This window comes from Helianthus annuus, chromosome 1 (genome assembly GCF_002127325.2).
Source record: "Helianthus annuus cultivar XRQ/B chromosome 1, HanXRQr2.0-SUNRISE, whole genome shotgun sequence".
NCBI classification, from domain to species: domain Eukaryota; kingdom Viridiplantae; phylum Streptophyta; class Magnoliopsida; order Asterales; family Asteraceae; genus Helianthus; species Helianthus annuus.
This window is the reverse complement of record NC_035433.2, coordinates 21,091,874-21,105,181: the sequence shown is the minus strand read 5'-3', so window position 1 is coordinate 21,105,181 and position 13,308 is coordinate 21,091,874. Positions and strand designations below refer to the sequence as shown.

Genomic DNA, 13,308 nt, shown 5'->3' with positions numbered 1-13,308 from the left:
CGTTACTTAAATCACTTACCCAAACAAACCACCAATGTAAATTGCCCATGTCTAAACCAATTGTCAAATGTCATTGTGAAAACCATGTCAAAATGTCTATGTCAAATGTCAATCATGTAATGTGTAAACAAAATGTCATGTATGGCAAGTGAAATACGTATCAACTAAACCATAGGTGAAAATGCACAAAACAAAGTATTGAAGTAAAACTCAGTTTAAATCAATGTTATGTTTTGTGGAAATGCATGCTATACTTGATACAAACACTTATGCGGTATGTTAAACGCATACATTCAAGCCTTGAGACAGACGGATAACCTTAAGTAAAGGTTATCAATGTGAAATGTTTTCGGATTCAGTCATTCCTTTCATCCAAACCAACCCAGGATGTCAGGAACGGGATTTATCAAGTCCTATGGTACCATTACTTACTACCGAGCGGCGTAGCTAATGTTAATGAATGTATATAAGTCCCGTTTTTACAAACCAAATGTTATACCGAATGTAAGCATGTGATGTGATGTGAATGTACTAAGTATGCAACAAATGAACATACATAGCATGTGATGTAAAACAAATGTACTAAGTATGATGAACATGCATAGCATGAAAAGGTAATGCAAAACAATGCACTAGGTATGCACCAATGGACATACATAGCGTGAAATGAAATGAAAACAATGCACTAAGTATGCGCTAAACGAACATACATATCATAAAATGTCATGTAAAACGATGTACTAAGTATGCACACAATGGACATACATAGCAAAAACATAATGAAATCATGTACTAATAGTGTACTAGTGAACATAGCAAGTATATGATATGAAAACATGAAAAGCATGAAAGTAACAAGTAGGCACATGTGTTTCACCCCAAAATGTTTGGAAAACAGTAAAAGAGGGGACTATGTACTCACTTGAGGGTGCTTAGAAGTCTTGAACAACAACCAAGCAAAGCTAGAGGGATCACGGAATCAAACGGCACCCTATATAGATAACTACATAAATAACCGGACCTAAATCGGGGGATCGGATAGTATGAGGTTTCGTAAACGAAATGAGTACTGGAACTCATATGATATGGTCTAGCAAAGCCTACATACTAAAATAAAACCTAACCTAAGTGCTTACGACCCATTACGACCCGTTTAGGTAGCTTACGCTACTTTAACGCGTCGTTCGCGTAAAACGCGTTCAGAACGCCTAACTAGTCCTATGACAAGTAATGTATGCCTTAACATGTCTAATATTATTGTCTAATCAGTTTAGATGTCAAAACTTAGGTTACATATGCTTAAAATGAATTTATGCGTAAAAAGGGCATTTTGGTAATTTTCCTAAGGCATAAGAATTACTTATCATACAACTACTTAAACGACGTGACCATAAGGTATAACCTTAAAAGGTTATTTTATATACAACTATGGTCACCTAAAGTGTTTGGTCGGATCCTAATGATCGACCAAATGGGTCGGGTTCGAAAGTATAAGCGATTGATTAGATCGCTTACCTTTACGACCCTAAACAAGAACAAATCTAAAAGCGACGAGCTAAACATGCTAGAACATGTTTAGTAAGGTTAGAAAACAAGTTTGGTATCAAAACAAACAGTTTTGATACCCTAGAGTAGTTTGGTTACAAAATACACGAGGAAACGCATTTTGGCCGAAACTACGACTCGTCACTGAGCCTAGATAACGTGGAAATCAGTAGGTATAGTCACTAGGGACTATAACCATCGTGATTACGCTCACGTTATGAAGTTCAAACGAACTTCGCATTGACCATAAACTGGTCAATGCAGAAAGTCAAACGCAGTTTGACTTTAACGCTAAAACGAATGAAAAACGCGAAAGAATACTTACAGAAGGTCCCCGCAAGATTTAACCCGATTCGCTTTCAGGTAGGAAGTATATACTTCCACTTAGAAAGCTTTGAATCAGATTAAATGTGGGAAATGAATGAAGTTGGGTTGGGTATTTATAGATTTCCTTGAACCGTTAAGATCGTTCGTCGAAAAACGTGATTTAATCTCAACCGTACACATGTGCCCATGGTTTTGTAATACCATGGGCACCCCTAGAATGGACGATAGTATTTTATAAACCATTAAATACCAGCCCATGGTATTTTAAAACCATGGGTTCAAACCATCATATCTCAAAAATGGACCAGGTTCAATGTATCTGCCAGAAATTTCAAAAATGGTCCCTGCACTTGTAAAACTTGATTTTTTTGCACTTTTAAGCCCCGTTAACCCCATTTCAAGGCTCTAAAATAAAGTTAAAGTATAGAGAACTTAAAATATGCTCAAAAACTTCTTGGATGTCGGTTTGTTTGGTCGTACGGTTTCGGTGTTCGGTTAATTACGACGGAAATCGTAATGAACGCAAAAACGATCCAAATTACGCGACGAATGGAATTTTATTATGCCAATCACTAAAATAAAATATTTTAATGATTACATAAATTTTTGGATGTCCGGATATATTCAGGACGAAAGATATGCGCGAAAATGCAAACTTATGCACTTTTGACGCTTTTAATCTCTATTGATCAAATAAGTTTATTTTAGCATACCGAACCTCTCAAAGCCTATTTCTAAGCTATGTAAAGGATATTTAGGGTATGTGTAACCTATGATCAAGTTCCGAAATGTCTGTTACAGTACAAATTGACATACTTTCGCAGTTTGTCGAATTTAGTCCCTGTAAGCGAATAAACTTGATTTCGGCATACCAAACCATCTAAAACTTATTTCTAAGTTATGTGGAGGTTATTTGAGGTATGTTAAGCCTATGTAACTATTCCAGAGTGTTTGTTGCATTAAACTGGTTATATTTACGCATTAGTGCGCATATAACCTTCCAGAAAGCGATTTAGGGCCCGAAATCGAACAAGAATTGATATATGCAAAAGATACACATGTTTATACAAATCCCAAGTATGAAATACAATATTTCATTGGTTTGGTATTTGTTTGATGGCTGAAGTGACACAGGTGTCACAAATAAGATTGATTAATCTTGTGTGATGATTGTGAAGTAAATGTGCATAAAGTACTTGTACATAGACTTGTAGGATGATTTAATGATCATGATAAAATCGAATTGTTGTGGTATGATAAATATTCATATAAATCAGTAAATAAACATGTAAAATAAAGCTATATGATGTATTTTGAAGTTATAAAAATTATGTCATAAACTTGGTAGCTTTGCATGTTGTACTTGTGGCTTGAAAAGTAGTAAATCGGGTGAAATTTGCATGATTTATGTGCTATTCATGAGACCTGCATTATCATGAGTAAAATTGTTGTTATGATCAGTAGATAACATGGGTTATGTTAAAATATCAAGTCAACATAATATGGGATGGTTACGGTAAAGTTCGGTACGAAACTATGCGTTAAAAACGGTAACAATCGGCTTTTAAAGTGATTTTTTGAAACTGTTTTAAATCTGATTATAAACTGATGCTTTTATGATAAATATAAGTATTTTAACTTATATTAAGTATCTTTGGTGATTGGTTGGTCATACGTGACTTCCGACGCCCAAAAACGCTACTGAAACGGTAAAATACGCATATTTCAACGTACACAAAAACGGGATGTTCAAGAGTGAACTTTGTGTGATATGGATTGATATTGAATATGAATATGTGTAATGTTATTTTCTAAGTGATTTCATGATGATATGAAATGATGCTATGTTTAAGCGTTTGTGTGGTAGAAACGGTAAACTAGATCAGAAATCGCATTATGTGTGAAAATTTGTGATAAACATGAGAAATATGCTTGAAGTAACCTGATGAGTTGTTGGTATATATTAAGTGTTTAAGTATGATATATATGTGTGAAATAACGTAATACGTGAATTACGATATATATATATACATATATATATACACACACCGAATATGTCTATACTTATGCATGTATATTACGAAGTGAAACTCGTAGATATATGTTGTGAATAAGTAGACATAATAAAGAGTCACCAACAAAATAGTTCAAATCGCGAAAATCTTAATATGTATATATAAATGCCAACATAATCAAAACAAAGACATTTCAAGAAAATCTCGAAGTTATGTGAAAATTCTAAGTATCGGAGAAACTTAGTTATTTGTAGAATAATTGGTTATTAAATCGTTCTTACTTAATTTAGGACGAATAAATCAATTTGAGGTATTGCGATTATAACAATTCTCCCTAAAACCATTAAGATATTTCTATACGTTCTAAAATACACCCCGTATATGAAAAACGGACCCGAATAACCTTTATATTAATAAAAAACAAATAAAGCAAATAATTATAATGTCTCGCGGCCCGCGACGGAGGAAGCTTAGGTCGGTCGCGGGGCGCGACGGAGTGACACCAGGCGACATCCTGGTTGCCACGTGTCCCCCTTCGTGTCGAGCCTACCTACTGAGTCGCCAAGCCTAGGCCCTAGCCTAGGGTCCTCACGACCCGCGAGGGACTAAGCCTAAGGGCGTCGCGGGGCGCGGCGGACTTCGAAAATTCCTATAAATTGAGTAGCAGCGGCACAATTCATATTCGCTCAATTTCTTTTCTCTCTCGACACATATAGTAGCTAAAATACTCAGGTATAGTACCCCCAAAAAAGCAAAGCTCTGCCTCATTGTAAGTATTTAACCCCCGGTTACGTATTAGTTACTCTGCCCGATTAATCTAGAGCTCCGTAACGCATGTCAAGGCTCTGTCTGACTCAGTCGTCGGAGTTCTGTCTCGGGGGTATAGCTAATGTAAATTGGGTTATCTTACTAACACGTGTGCGTTGTTTAATTATAGATTATAACCAGGAAGTCACCAGAAAGCAGTAGTATTATCTAAAACAACAATGTGAGTACATTCACTTTTTGTAAACTGTTTTTACAAAACCTCAATTATTTTAAAGTATATTTAACAGCGACTGAGTCTATGTATTCTACAATTACTGTCGGTATGTTGGGGTTTTGTATACATTACTTGTTACTACACTGTGAGTAGTAACATGACCACAAGTCATGATTGACAGTACCGTGGGTGGTAATTGGGTAGATCAAAACAATGTAATTGCTCTCAATATTGTAAAGATATAAAATCCTGTTTTGATTAAACTGGGATGCACTCGCCAGTATTTCTTGCTGATAAAACTTTTTAAAACGCGTTTCAGGTAACAAAATGTGAAAGCCAAATAGAAGCCAGCTGGAGAGCACTGAAGGCTTGGAAAAAGTGGCTATAAAAGTTACCTAAACAAGAAAGAAGTTTTATTTCAATAAATTTGGGTTTATCCCTGTAAACATATTTTTAATGGAAACTTGGGGTTTCCCCATGTGTTTATTATTTATAAAAGTGTGGTGTTTTAACTCTGATAAACTATTTCCTAACTACGGTCCTGATGTTAATTTCCGCTGCCAAATTAATAAACACCGATACCACTGATACTGTCCTCGCGGCCGCCCGCTCCCGGAGTAGGGGTCGGGGGTTGCGACAGCGATAATATAAAAACGCACCTAAAGGTGAGTGTCACAGAAACCCCTCTTTTTTTTACTGTTTTTAAATATTGTTTTCAGGGGGAAGAACACGTCTTTAAAAAGAATGAATATATGTTTTTCGTTTAAAACATGATTTCGAATAAATGTATTTTAGTGAAGTATCACTAAACACCATTTTTACCAAATTAACAAAAATAAAATTGAAAGGAGGTCATAAATATAATTGATAAAGTTAGTCCAACACCTAAAACAATATTATAATTGAATAAGTGATCTTGCTCGTCTTATGGTGGAAACCGGAACACATAGTTATTGTCTTTTAGTTTATCGGGTAGTAAAGCTAGCTTTGATTTTACCGGTTGCAACCATAACCGTTGAAATATGGTTTTTTCCAAATTGAAGTTTGTCAAGACGGATTTTCGCAATCGAATGGGCCCGCAATATTTGAACAATGCTATTGTTTGTGCGGTCAAAAAAAAAACTTTTGATAAAGTACAAGACGACGATATGATGAAAAGATTTGAAGCTATGAGAAAAAATAGGACAAATCTATTAGGTATTTCTTTACTTTATTTATTATCTTTATTTATTTATTTAGTTTTTTATTATTATTTTTATTGTTGCTGTTGCTGTTGTTATTGTTGTTGTTGCATGATTAAAATAGTTAAGAATACCCTAAATTAGTGGTATAGTTACACCATTGTCTCGTGGAGTCATGGTGAACTCCGCCGGGATTCATGGTTGTTGCTTGGTCAACTCCTTAATCATACGATGATTTTGTCCTTTTTTTTGACAATTTATATATTAAGAAATATAAAATGATATGTACCTCGTACCAAAATATGAACAAAAATTTAAACAAAAGGCGACAACCACTAAAAACAAGCACTAAAAAAAGTATGGATCACCTATGGTCTGATTCATCGGTAATGGGATTATCTTCAGTCATAAACCGTATATAGCTAAAAAAAACTGAGATTTTTGTTTGGGGGTCGAAAACGTATATAGCTAAAAAAATCATAAACCGGGGGTTCGAAAACATATATACTTAAAAAATTCTATACGAAAATTACATAGCGAGCACTACTGAGCGAAAAGTTCGGGGAGTCAGGCACCCCCCCCCCTCGCGGCCCCCACAAAGTTGCACCCCTGTCTTCAGTGACCGGCCTTAGAAATACGATCGTATGTAATTTTGATTTACACCAATGAATATTATTACCAAGGAATCATCGACAACTTTTGTAGCGTCGTCTATAGACATGTTTTGCGAAGGACCGACAAACAATTTACCAATTGGTTCCTTTAAGTTTTACAGACCGAATTTACCACCGATTGGTTCCTTTAAGTTTTACAGACCGAATTTACCACCGATTGGTTCCTTTAAGTTTTACAGACCGAATTTACCTCAGTAATTATAACTAATTAAAAAATAATTTTAAGTATATTAAGACTAGGTTATCACCCGTGGTACCCACGGGTTGATTTATTTTTTAAGATATTATTATTTATTTTTTATTATTTGTGGGGATGGTTAAATAGATTTGAAGATTTGGAAAACATACATTGATTCAATTACATCACATGTTACCAAATGTCTACTGTATTAAATAAAAAAAATTTATTCAAAATTACATCACAAGTTACCAAAAATCTCCTTGTAAACAACATTTGATGTCTGCTTAGAAGGTTTACCATCAGCATCGTACGCTAAAATTTTGACACCTTCTCTTGTCTTCACTCTCGATAAAGCAACGTACAACTGGCCATGACTAAAAACCGGATCCTTTAAATATAGCCCAACTCTTGATAAAGACTGCCCTTGACTTTTGTTAATTGTCATAGCAAAACATACTGATAACGGAAATTGCCTTCTTTGAAACTGAAACGGTATCTTCTTGTCAGAAGGAATCATTGAAATCCTAGGAATATAAACTCTAGTACCAATATTCCCACCTGAAATTACTTCAGCTTCAATAACTCGTTTACCAAGAAAGGTTATTTGAAGTCTAGTTCCATTACATAGACCACTTTGTTGATCAATGTTTCGAAGAAGCATTACCGGAACACCAACTTTAAGAACCAACTTATGATTAGGTAACCCGGCTATTTTGAGAGCATTCAAATTATCAGCCGAATACAAATCTTGTTGGAAAGAATCAAGTACTTGCTCAGTTTGACAGATACTGTCAGAGCTCAAATACTCCTTTTCTTCACCCGGAAATAATGAAAGTAAACGATCATTAATTTCATGAACAACTTCATTCTTTGGTGCTAAAATTGCTCTCTCAGAAAAGAATCCAGGTTCTTTGTAATTTTCTAAAATTGAAGGATACACAAAGTCGATTAAACTTTGTATTGGATCGTCCAAATCAGTGATTGCTAAGTCATCCGGTATCTCTATAACTGCTTCACCATCATTTTCCGAACCAACGTTTCCTTCACCAATATCAAGTAGCCATCTTGCAAATTTCTCAATAGACTCAACGTTAGATGTTTGAGCTCCAACTGTCAACCTCATGTTTTTGGTTAATTTTAACACCTTGCATTCTGACCATATATATGAAGAACTCAAAGATGCATTGACAATTTGTTGTCTAGTACCATTAGGAATGACCGGCAGGATTTGTCTAAAGTCACCACCAAAAACAATAACTTTACCGCCAAATGGTAGTTCAGACTGGTGACCCATAGAAGACGATAAAACGTCTTTCATTGTTCTATCTAGTGCCTCAAAAGCATGCTTGTGGACCATAGGGGCTTCGTCCCATATAATCAACTTTGCCTCTTTTAGTAGGTCAGCAACATCATCGTTTGGCTTAATGTGGCACATGGAATCTTCTGTCAAGTTAATGGGGATTTTAAACCTAGAATGTGCCGTCCTTCCTTTAGATAGCAATAACGAAGCAATACCACTCGATGCAACATTCAACACAATCTGTCCTTTAGATCTAATTGCAGAAGCCAATGTCTTCCACAAAAAAGTCTTTCCAGTTCCACCATAACCATATACAAAAAACAACCCTCCATTATGGCTATTGACTGCATGCATAATCTCATTAAAAACTTTCGACTGCTCTTCAGTTAGACATTCTTTCATACGAGAAAACTCAGTTTGCAACTGATTTGTGTCTTGGGATAATTCATCGTTGATTAGACGGTTGGTAATTTGACGTAAAGACTGATGATCAGGATAAGGCATTGTAGTAAATTTACTTAAAGATGAACCATTTGAAATTAAATAATTCTCAATTTCAAACAAAATCTGATTCTTCAGCTGATGTTCAGGAAGCGTTAAATCTAGGAAAAGCAAAAAAAAAAATTATAAAATTATAAAGAATTATATATAATATTGTAAAACATATAGGTGAAAAAATAAAATAACTCATTTACCAGGGATACGAGTCTCTTTCCGACGTCTGTACAAAATATCGTCTCCTAATAAATGCCACGTTTTATCCCAAACAAATTCAGGTCTTGTTATAGTATTTGTTAACAGCATTGTGGCAAATAATGCTCTTAAATACCGACAATGACCATCAAAACTTGCTTCTTTAATTGCTTCAACATATTCGTTGTCATCATCTAGAAGACCCATTGCATAACATGCGTCTTTAAAAGTGGGGAATAACTCTCCATTAACTGTTCGAATATCTTCAAATGATTTGGGACCCCTGACTTTGTTTAGTATAATCCTTAAATAATAAGGTTCACCAGCAGCAATTGAAACGGAATGAATTCTACCAACAGTTTGATACCTTTTTCGTATTTGCCAGCGTCTATCTTTTACATTCCAAACATACTTCTGTGGGAACTCGACATATGTCAATTTACATGCTTCGTCATCACGTTGATTTAATTCAAACCATTTCAAAAACATCGAAGAAGCAACAGATGGTTTGCTCAAGACATCTTCAATATCATCATCTGCACCATATACAACATTATGCTGACCAGGTAAATGAAAAGGAAGCCTCATTACAGCAGGATATCTATAATGCACTTCGTTGGAGAAAATTCTCCAAGAAGCTTCACAAGCAGATATGTATCTACAATCGTAGTACTCTTTTATTTCGTCTTTTGGTTTCTGAATGCTAGTCCCTTCAGCTTCGCAAAACACAACGGCGGTAGCCCGGTCAGGACCTTTGTTAATGTACTTGAAAAGGTACTTTATGGAGCCTGCTTGGTTACACCATTCAACGTTAATATGAGCTTGGTATCGTCTTAATAGACTTTTGTTATACGGTACAACACTTCGATTGTCAAGTTGAACACCTTTCTTTATAACAGTACGGCCACAATCTCTTCTTCGATAAACAGGAAAACCACTTGAGTCAATAATAGTTTCAGCAGAAAACTTTTTAGGAAATCGTTTAGAACATCTTTTGTCAACCATGCAAGGACAGCTCAAGTTAGCATTCCCACAAGGACCGTGGATCATATACTCAGACACAAGTGTGTATAACTGCGGATCCTCGGATTTGTCTGGAATTTCAGCTGAAATAAAAGGATCTATGTGTTCTACCGTGGGAAGTTTATGATCGACTTTCATGAACAAACAAATGTGTGCATGAGGTAGGCCACGTTTTTGAAATTCAACCGTATAAACAACTGCATAAGTTGAAAAGTTTATGTGTTAGCAATTAAACATATCTAATTTATGTGCAATTAAAAAGATATTCTAAATAAAATATATAACATAAAATACACACCTGCGTTTATTTCACCAAAAAAATTGTTATCCTTTAGGTCTTTAATCATTGAATCCAACTTCATCTTGAACAATCGACATAGTATATCTGGTCTGTCTTCTGGTTTAATTGAAGTATCTTTAAGAAATCTTGAAATTTCAGGCCATTTAGGATTGCATGTAATGGTTATGAAAAAATCTGGGTATCCAAACCATTTACATAAAGCCATAGCATCAAGGTAGTTTTGTTGCATGAACCGAGCCCCTCCAGTAAAGGAAGAAGGCAGAATTACCTTTTGACCGGTGTTCGCTAAATTTTCGTTACCTTTGTGCTTATACTTCTGTAAATTTTCAAATGTCTCGGATCGTAGATTCTTCTGCTTACCACGTATGAAATTTAACCTTTCGCTTTCAACCATAGTGTAAGCGTCTACCAAAAACTGTTGGAACAGTCTTCTTCCGTTTAAAACCAAAGAATAACCACTAATGCGATCCTGTATTCGATATGCAAAGAATTCCCGCATTGTGCATTTAGGTCGTATTTTTTTCTTGGTTGTTACACCATCCCTATGCGGAATATCGATTCTATATCCATCATCACCAAACGGGAAAAAAATAGGATATTGGAGAGCCAGGTATGATGGGTGTAACTCACTAATACGTTTAAGCATACCAGATTGAGTTTCAACAACAATGTCACGACGATCAACAGAAGAATCTAAATCGTCGACAATCAAAGCAGCTACTTCAGTCGAGGATGGCAGATTATAAGTTCTTCCATCTTTGTCTCTGTTGTAAATAATTCGGAGCTTAAGGTTTGCTTCAGGATTTTGTTGAAAATGGTTTCGTACCATTCTGTAAGATTTAACCAACTCATTATGGGAATCAAAAAAATCTCTAAGGTATTCAATTATTTCGACGTCCAACTCCTGTTCATGTAAAGTTACATGTTGCCTGTTACGAAAATAAAAATAATAAATTAACTATCTATATATAAATGTAATAAAGTAAAAAAAACGCAACTTACAGGATTAACTTACCCCAATACACTTTGTCTGTTATATACCTCGTTCTCAGTATCGTATATGTAAAGTTGAGAAAACTTAGCTTGCTTCCCATTAGGTGGTTTTAGACTACCTAAGCTATGAAAATTTTGACCACTAATTCGATATACGAATGGAGCATTTCCCTTGTTAATTTTCGAATCAACCTTTCCACCCATTGATGTAAAAGAGAACATACTATTATATCGTCGGATATTCTTTAAGAAGAACTTGCTTCTTTGATCTGACATGTGGAACAAATTTTGATAAGACGGATTTGCCTCCTTTAAATTTGGTAACTCAACTTTCCCATATCCACAACATAAACCATAAGATAACTTGCCCAATGTCAATCGACCTTTTCCACCTTCAGAAGTCCATAACTTTGCATGACAAATATCACATATAAGAACTTGATCACCATGATCGACGTAGTCTGTATAAATTTAAAAATAGATTAGCAAAATTATTAAGTATTCTTAATTTACTGTGAGTATCACATAATAACAATAATATACCACTTGAAATTCCTTTATAGGGATCTGGAACAAAAATTTCAGCATTGCTAGGATCACCCGATTCCAAACTTTGCATAACTATTGGGGATAAATCACGTGACTTGTGCTTCAGTTTGCGCTTTCCGGCTGACAACTTACTAAGTGATGTTCTGTTTGATGTTGAGGTGGAATTGGTATATGTCAGTATATTTGAGTTAATCGAATATACGCCAGGGGTACATACGGAAACATGGTTGTTTTGCGAATTATGAGTACCTGGAGAACACATTAAAAAGGATATAAAAAATTATATCCTAATTAATAACTGGCTACATTGTACAACAAAATAATTAAAACTTAAACTATACAGTGTTAGTATTACGGTTACAAACTGATATAAATTATTAAAAAGTATCATGTACATAAGTATTTATCAAGTAAAGCAGGCATACCATTCATAGTTCCATGTAACGGGGTTGTCGTATTTAAATTATATGTAACATTAGATACTTGAGATACGTTTTCTTTCCCACGTATGCCGACATCCACGTTTGAAGTAGAAGTTGTTTTCTTTCCCTTCTTTTTGTCAATTATTGCTTTTCGGATACTTCGTCTCTCTACACTATCAATAACTGAATAATCTCCCACAAATATATAAATAAATAAATTACAACTCATTTAAAAAAAGAAGTTAACATATAAAATGATTTTTCAATAACACACATATAAATTCATACCAGTAGAAATGGCTGAAAGAGGAATTCTGTCAAAATCACCTATATCTATAATTGGATTATTAAAAGTACCCATATTTATCAATGGTTTAAATATTTTATTTACACTTACTATTAGTATATGAAGATAGCGTAGCATCTACACTGCTCTGATAACGGACTGTCATATCTATTTGATTTGTAACATTAGATACGTGACATAAGTTTTCTTTATCACGTCCTGTCACACCAACATTTGAAGAAGAACTTTTATTCTTCGACCTCTTACTCTCAAGTATTATTTTTCTGATTCTTCGCCTTTCACCGGTATCAATCACTTAAAATTGAACAAACCACATAAAGAAAAATAGTAAACGTTTCATAATAAACAAAAATATAATGAATACTACCTTATATGTTATATTTAAACACCAATCTCTTACCATTTGAAATGTTTGACAGAGGAGTTCTATCCAAAACACCTATATGTATATATGATTATTAAAATTAAAATTAAAACTAAACACGTAGTATATTATTTTTAAAAATTATAAAACTTTCATAGTAAGCACTTACTGTTAACATCAAAGGGTTTGGATTTAGCAGATGATGATCTTGATGAACGAAGATTATAGGTTCTCTTTGACATCTTGTATTAGTAACAATATCTGTATCGGATTAACAAATTAGTATACGTAAAATGGATAACAGTTATACCTTGAATCATTTGTGAAAATGGATATCATACAAAACATTACATATATCGATTCATAGATAAAAAACAATTACCTTGAATTTGTCATTGAAGTCTTGTGATAGATTGGTAATATAATTGAAATTTGATCACAAGAAATTTGT

General features: G+C 34.4%; 1 protein-coding gene across 1 annotated transcript; it reads right to left on the bottom strand.

Annotated features, from left to right (window-relative positions):
- Positions 1 to 7,143: 7,143 nt before the first annotated feature.
- On the bottom strand, positions 7,144 to 13,099 carry LOC110934179. Its single transcript, XM_022177382.1, has 10 exons — positions 13,027 to 13,099; positions 12,894 to 12,932; positions 12,584 to 12,787; positions 12,475 to 12,519; positions 12,190 to 12,369; positions 11,759 to 12,013; positions 11,238 to 11,676; positions 10,220 to 11,151; positions 8,901 to 10,118; positions 7,144 to 8,807 (listed from the first exon to the last, which is right to left on the bottom strand). Exons 1-10 carry the CDS (start codon positions 13,097 to 13,099, stop codon positions 7,144 to 7,146), a joined length of 5,049 nt encoding a protein of 1,682 aa, XP_022033074.1.
- Positions 13,100 to 13,308: the final 209 nt, after the last annotated feature.

What these genes read in the sequence shown, in the direction of transcription:
- LOC110934179 (XM_022177382.1), bottom strand. Translation starts at nt 13,099, where the DNA reads ATGTCAAAGAGAACCTATAATCTTCGTTCATCAAGATCATCATCTGCT. An exon ending in TCTGTCAAACATTTCAAATG is followed by an intron (nt 12,788 to 12,893) that starts GTAAGAGATTGG and finishes TTCAATTTTAAG; the next exon opens with TGATTGATACCGGTGAAAGG. An exon ending in TTTTGGTGAAATAAACGCAG is followed by an intron (nt 10,119 to 10,219) that starts GTGTGTATTTTA and finishes CAACTTATGCAG; the next exon opens with TTGTTTATACGGTTGAATTT.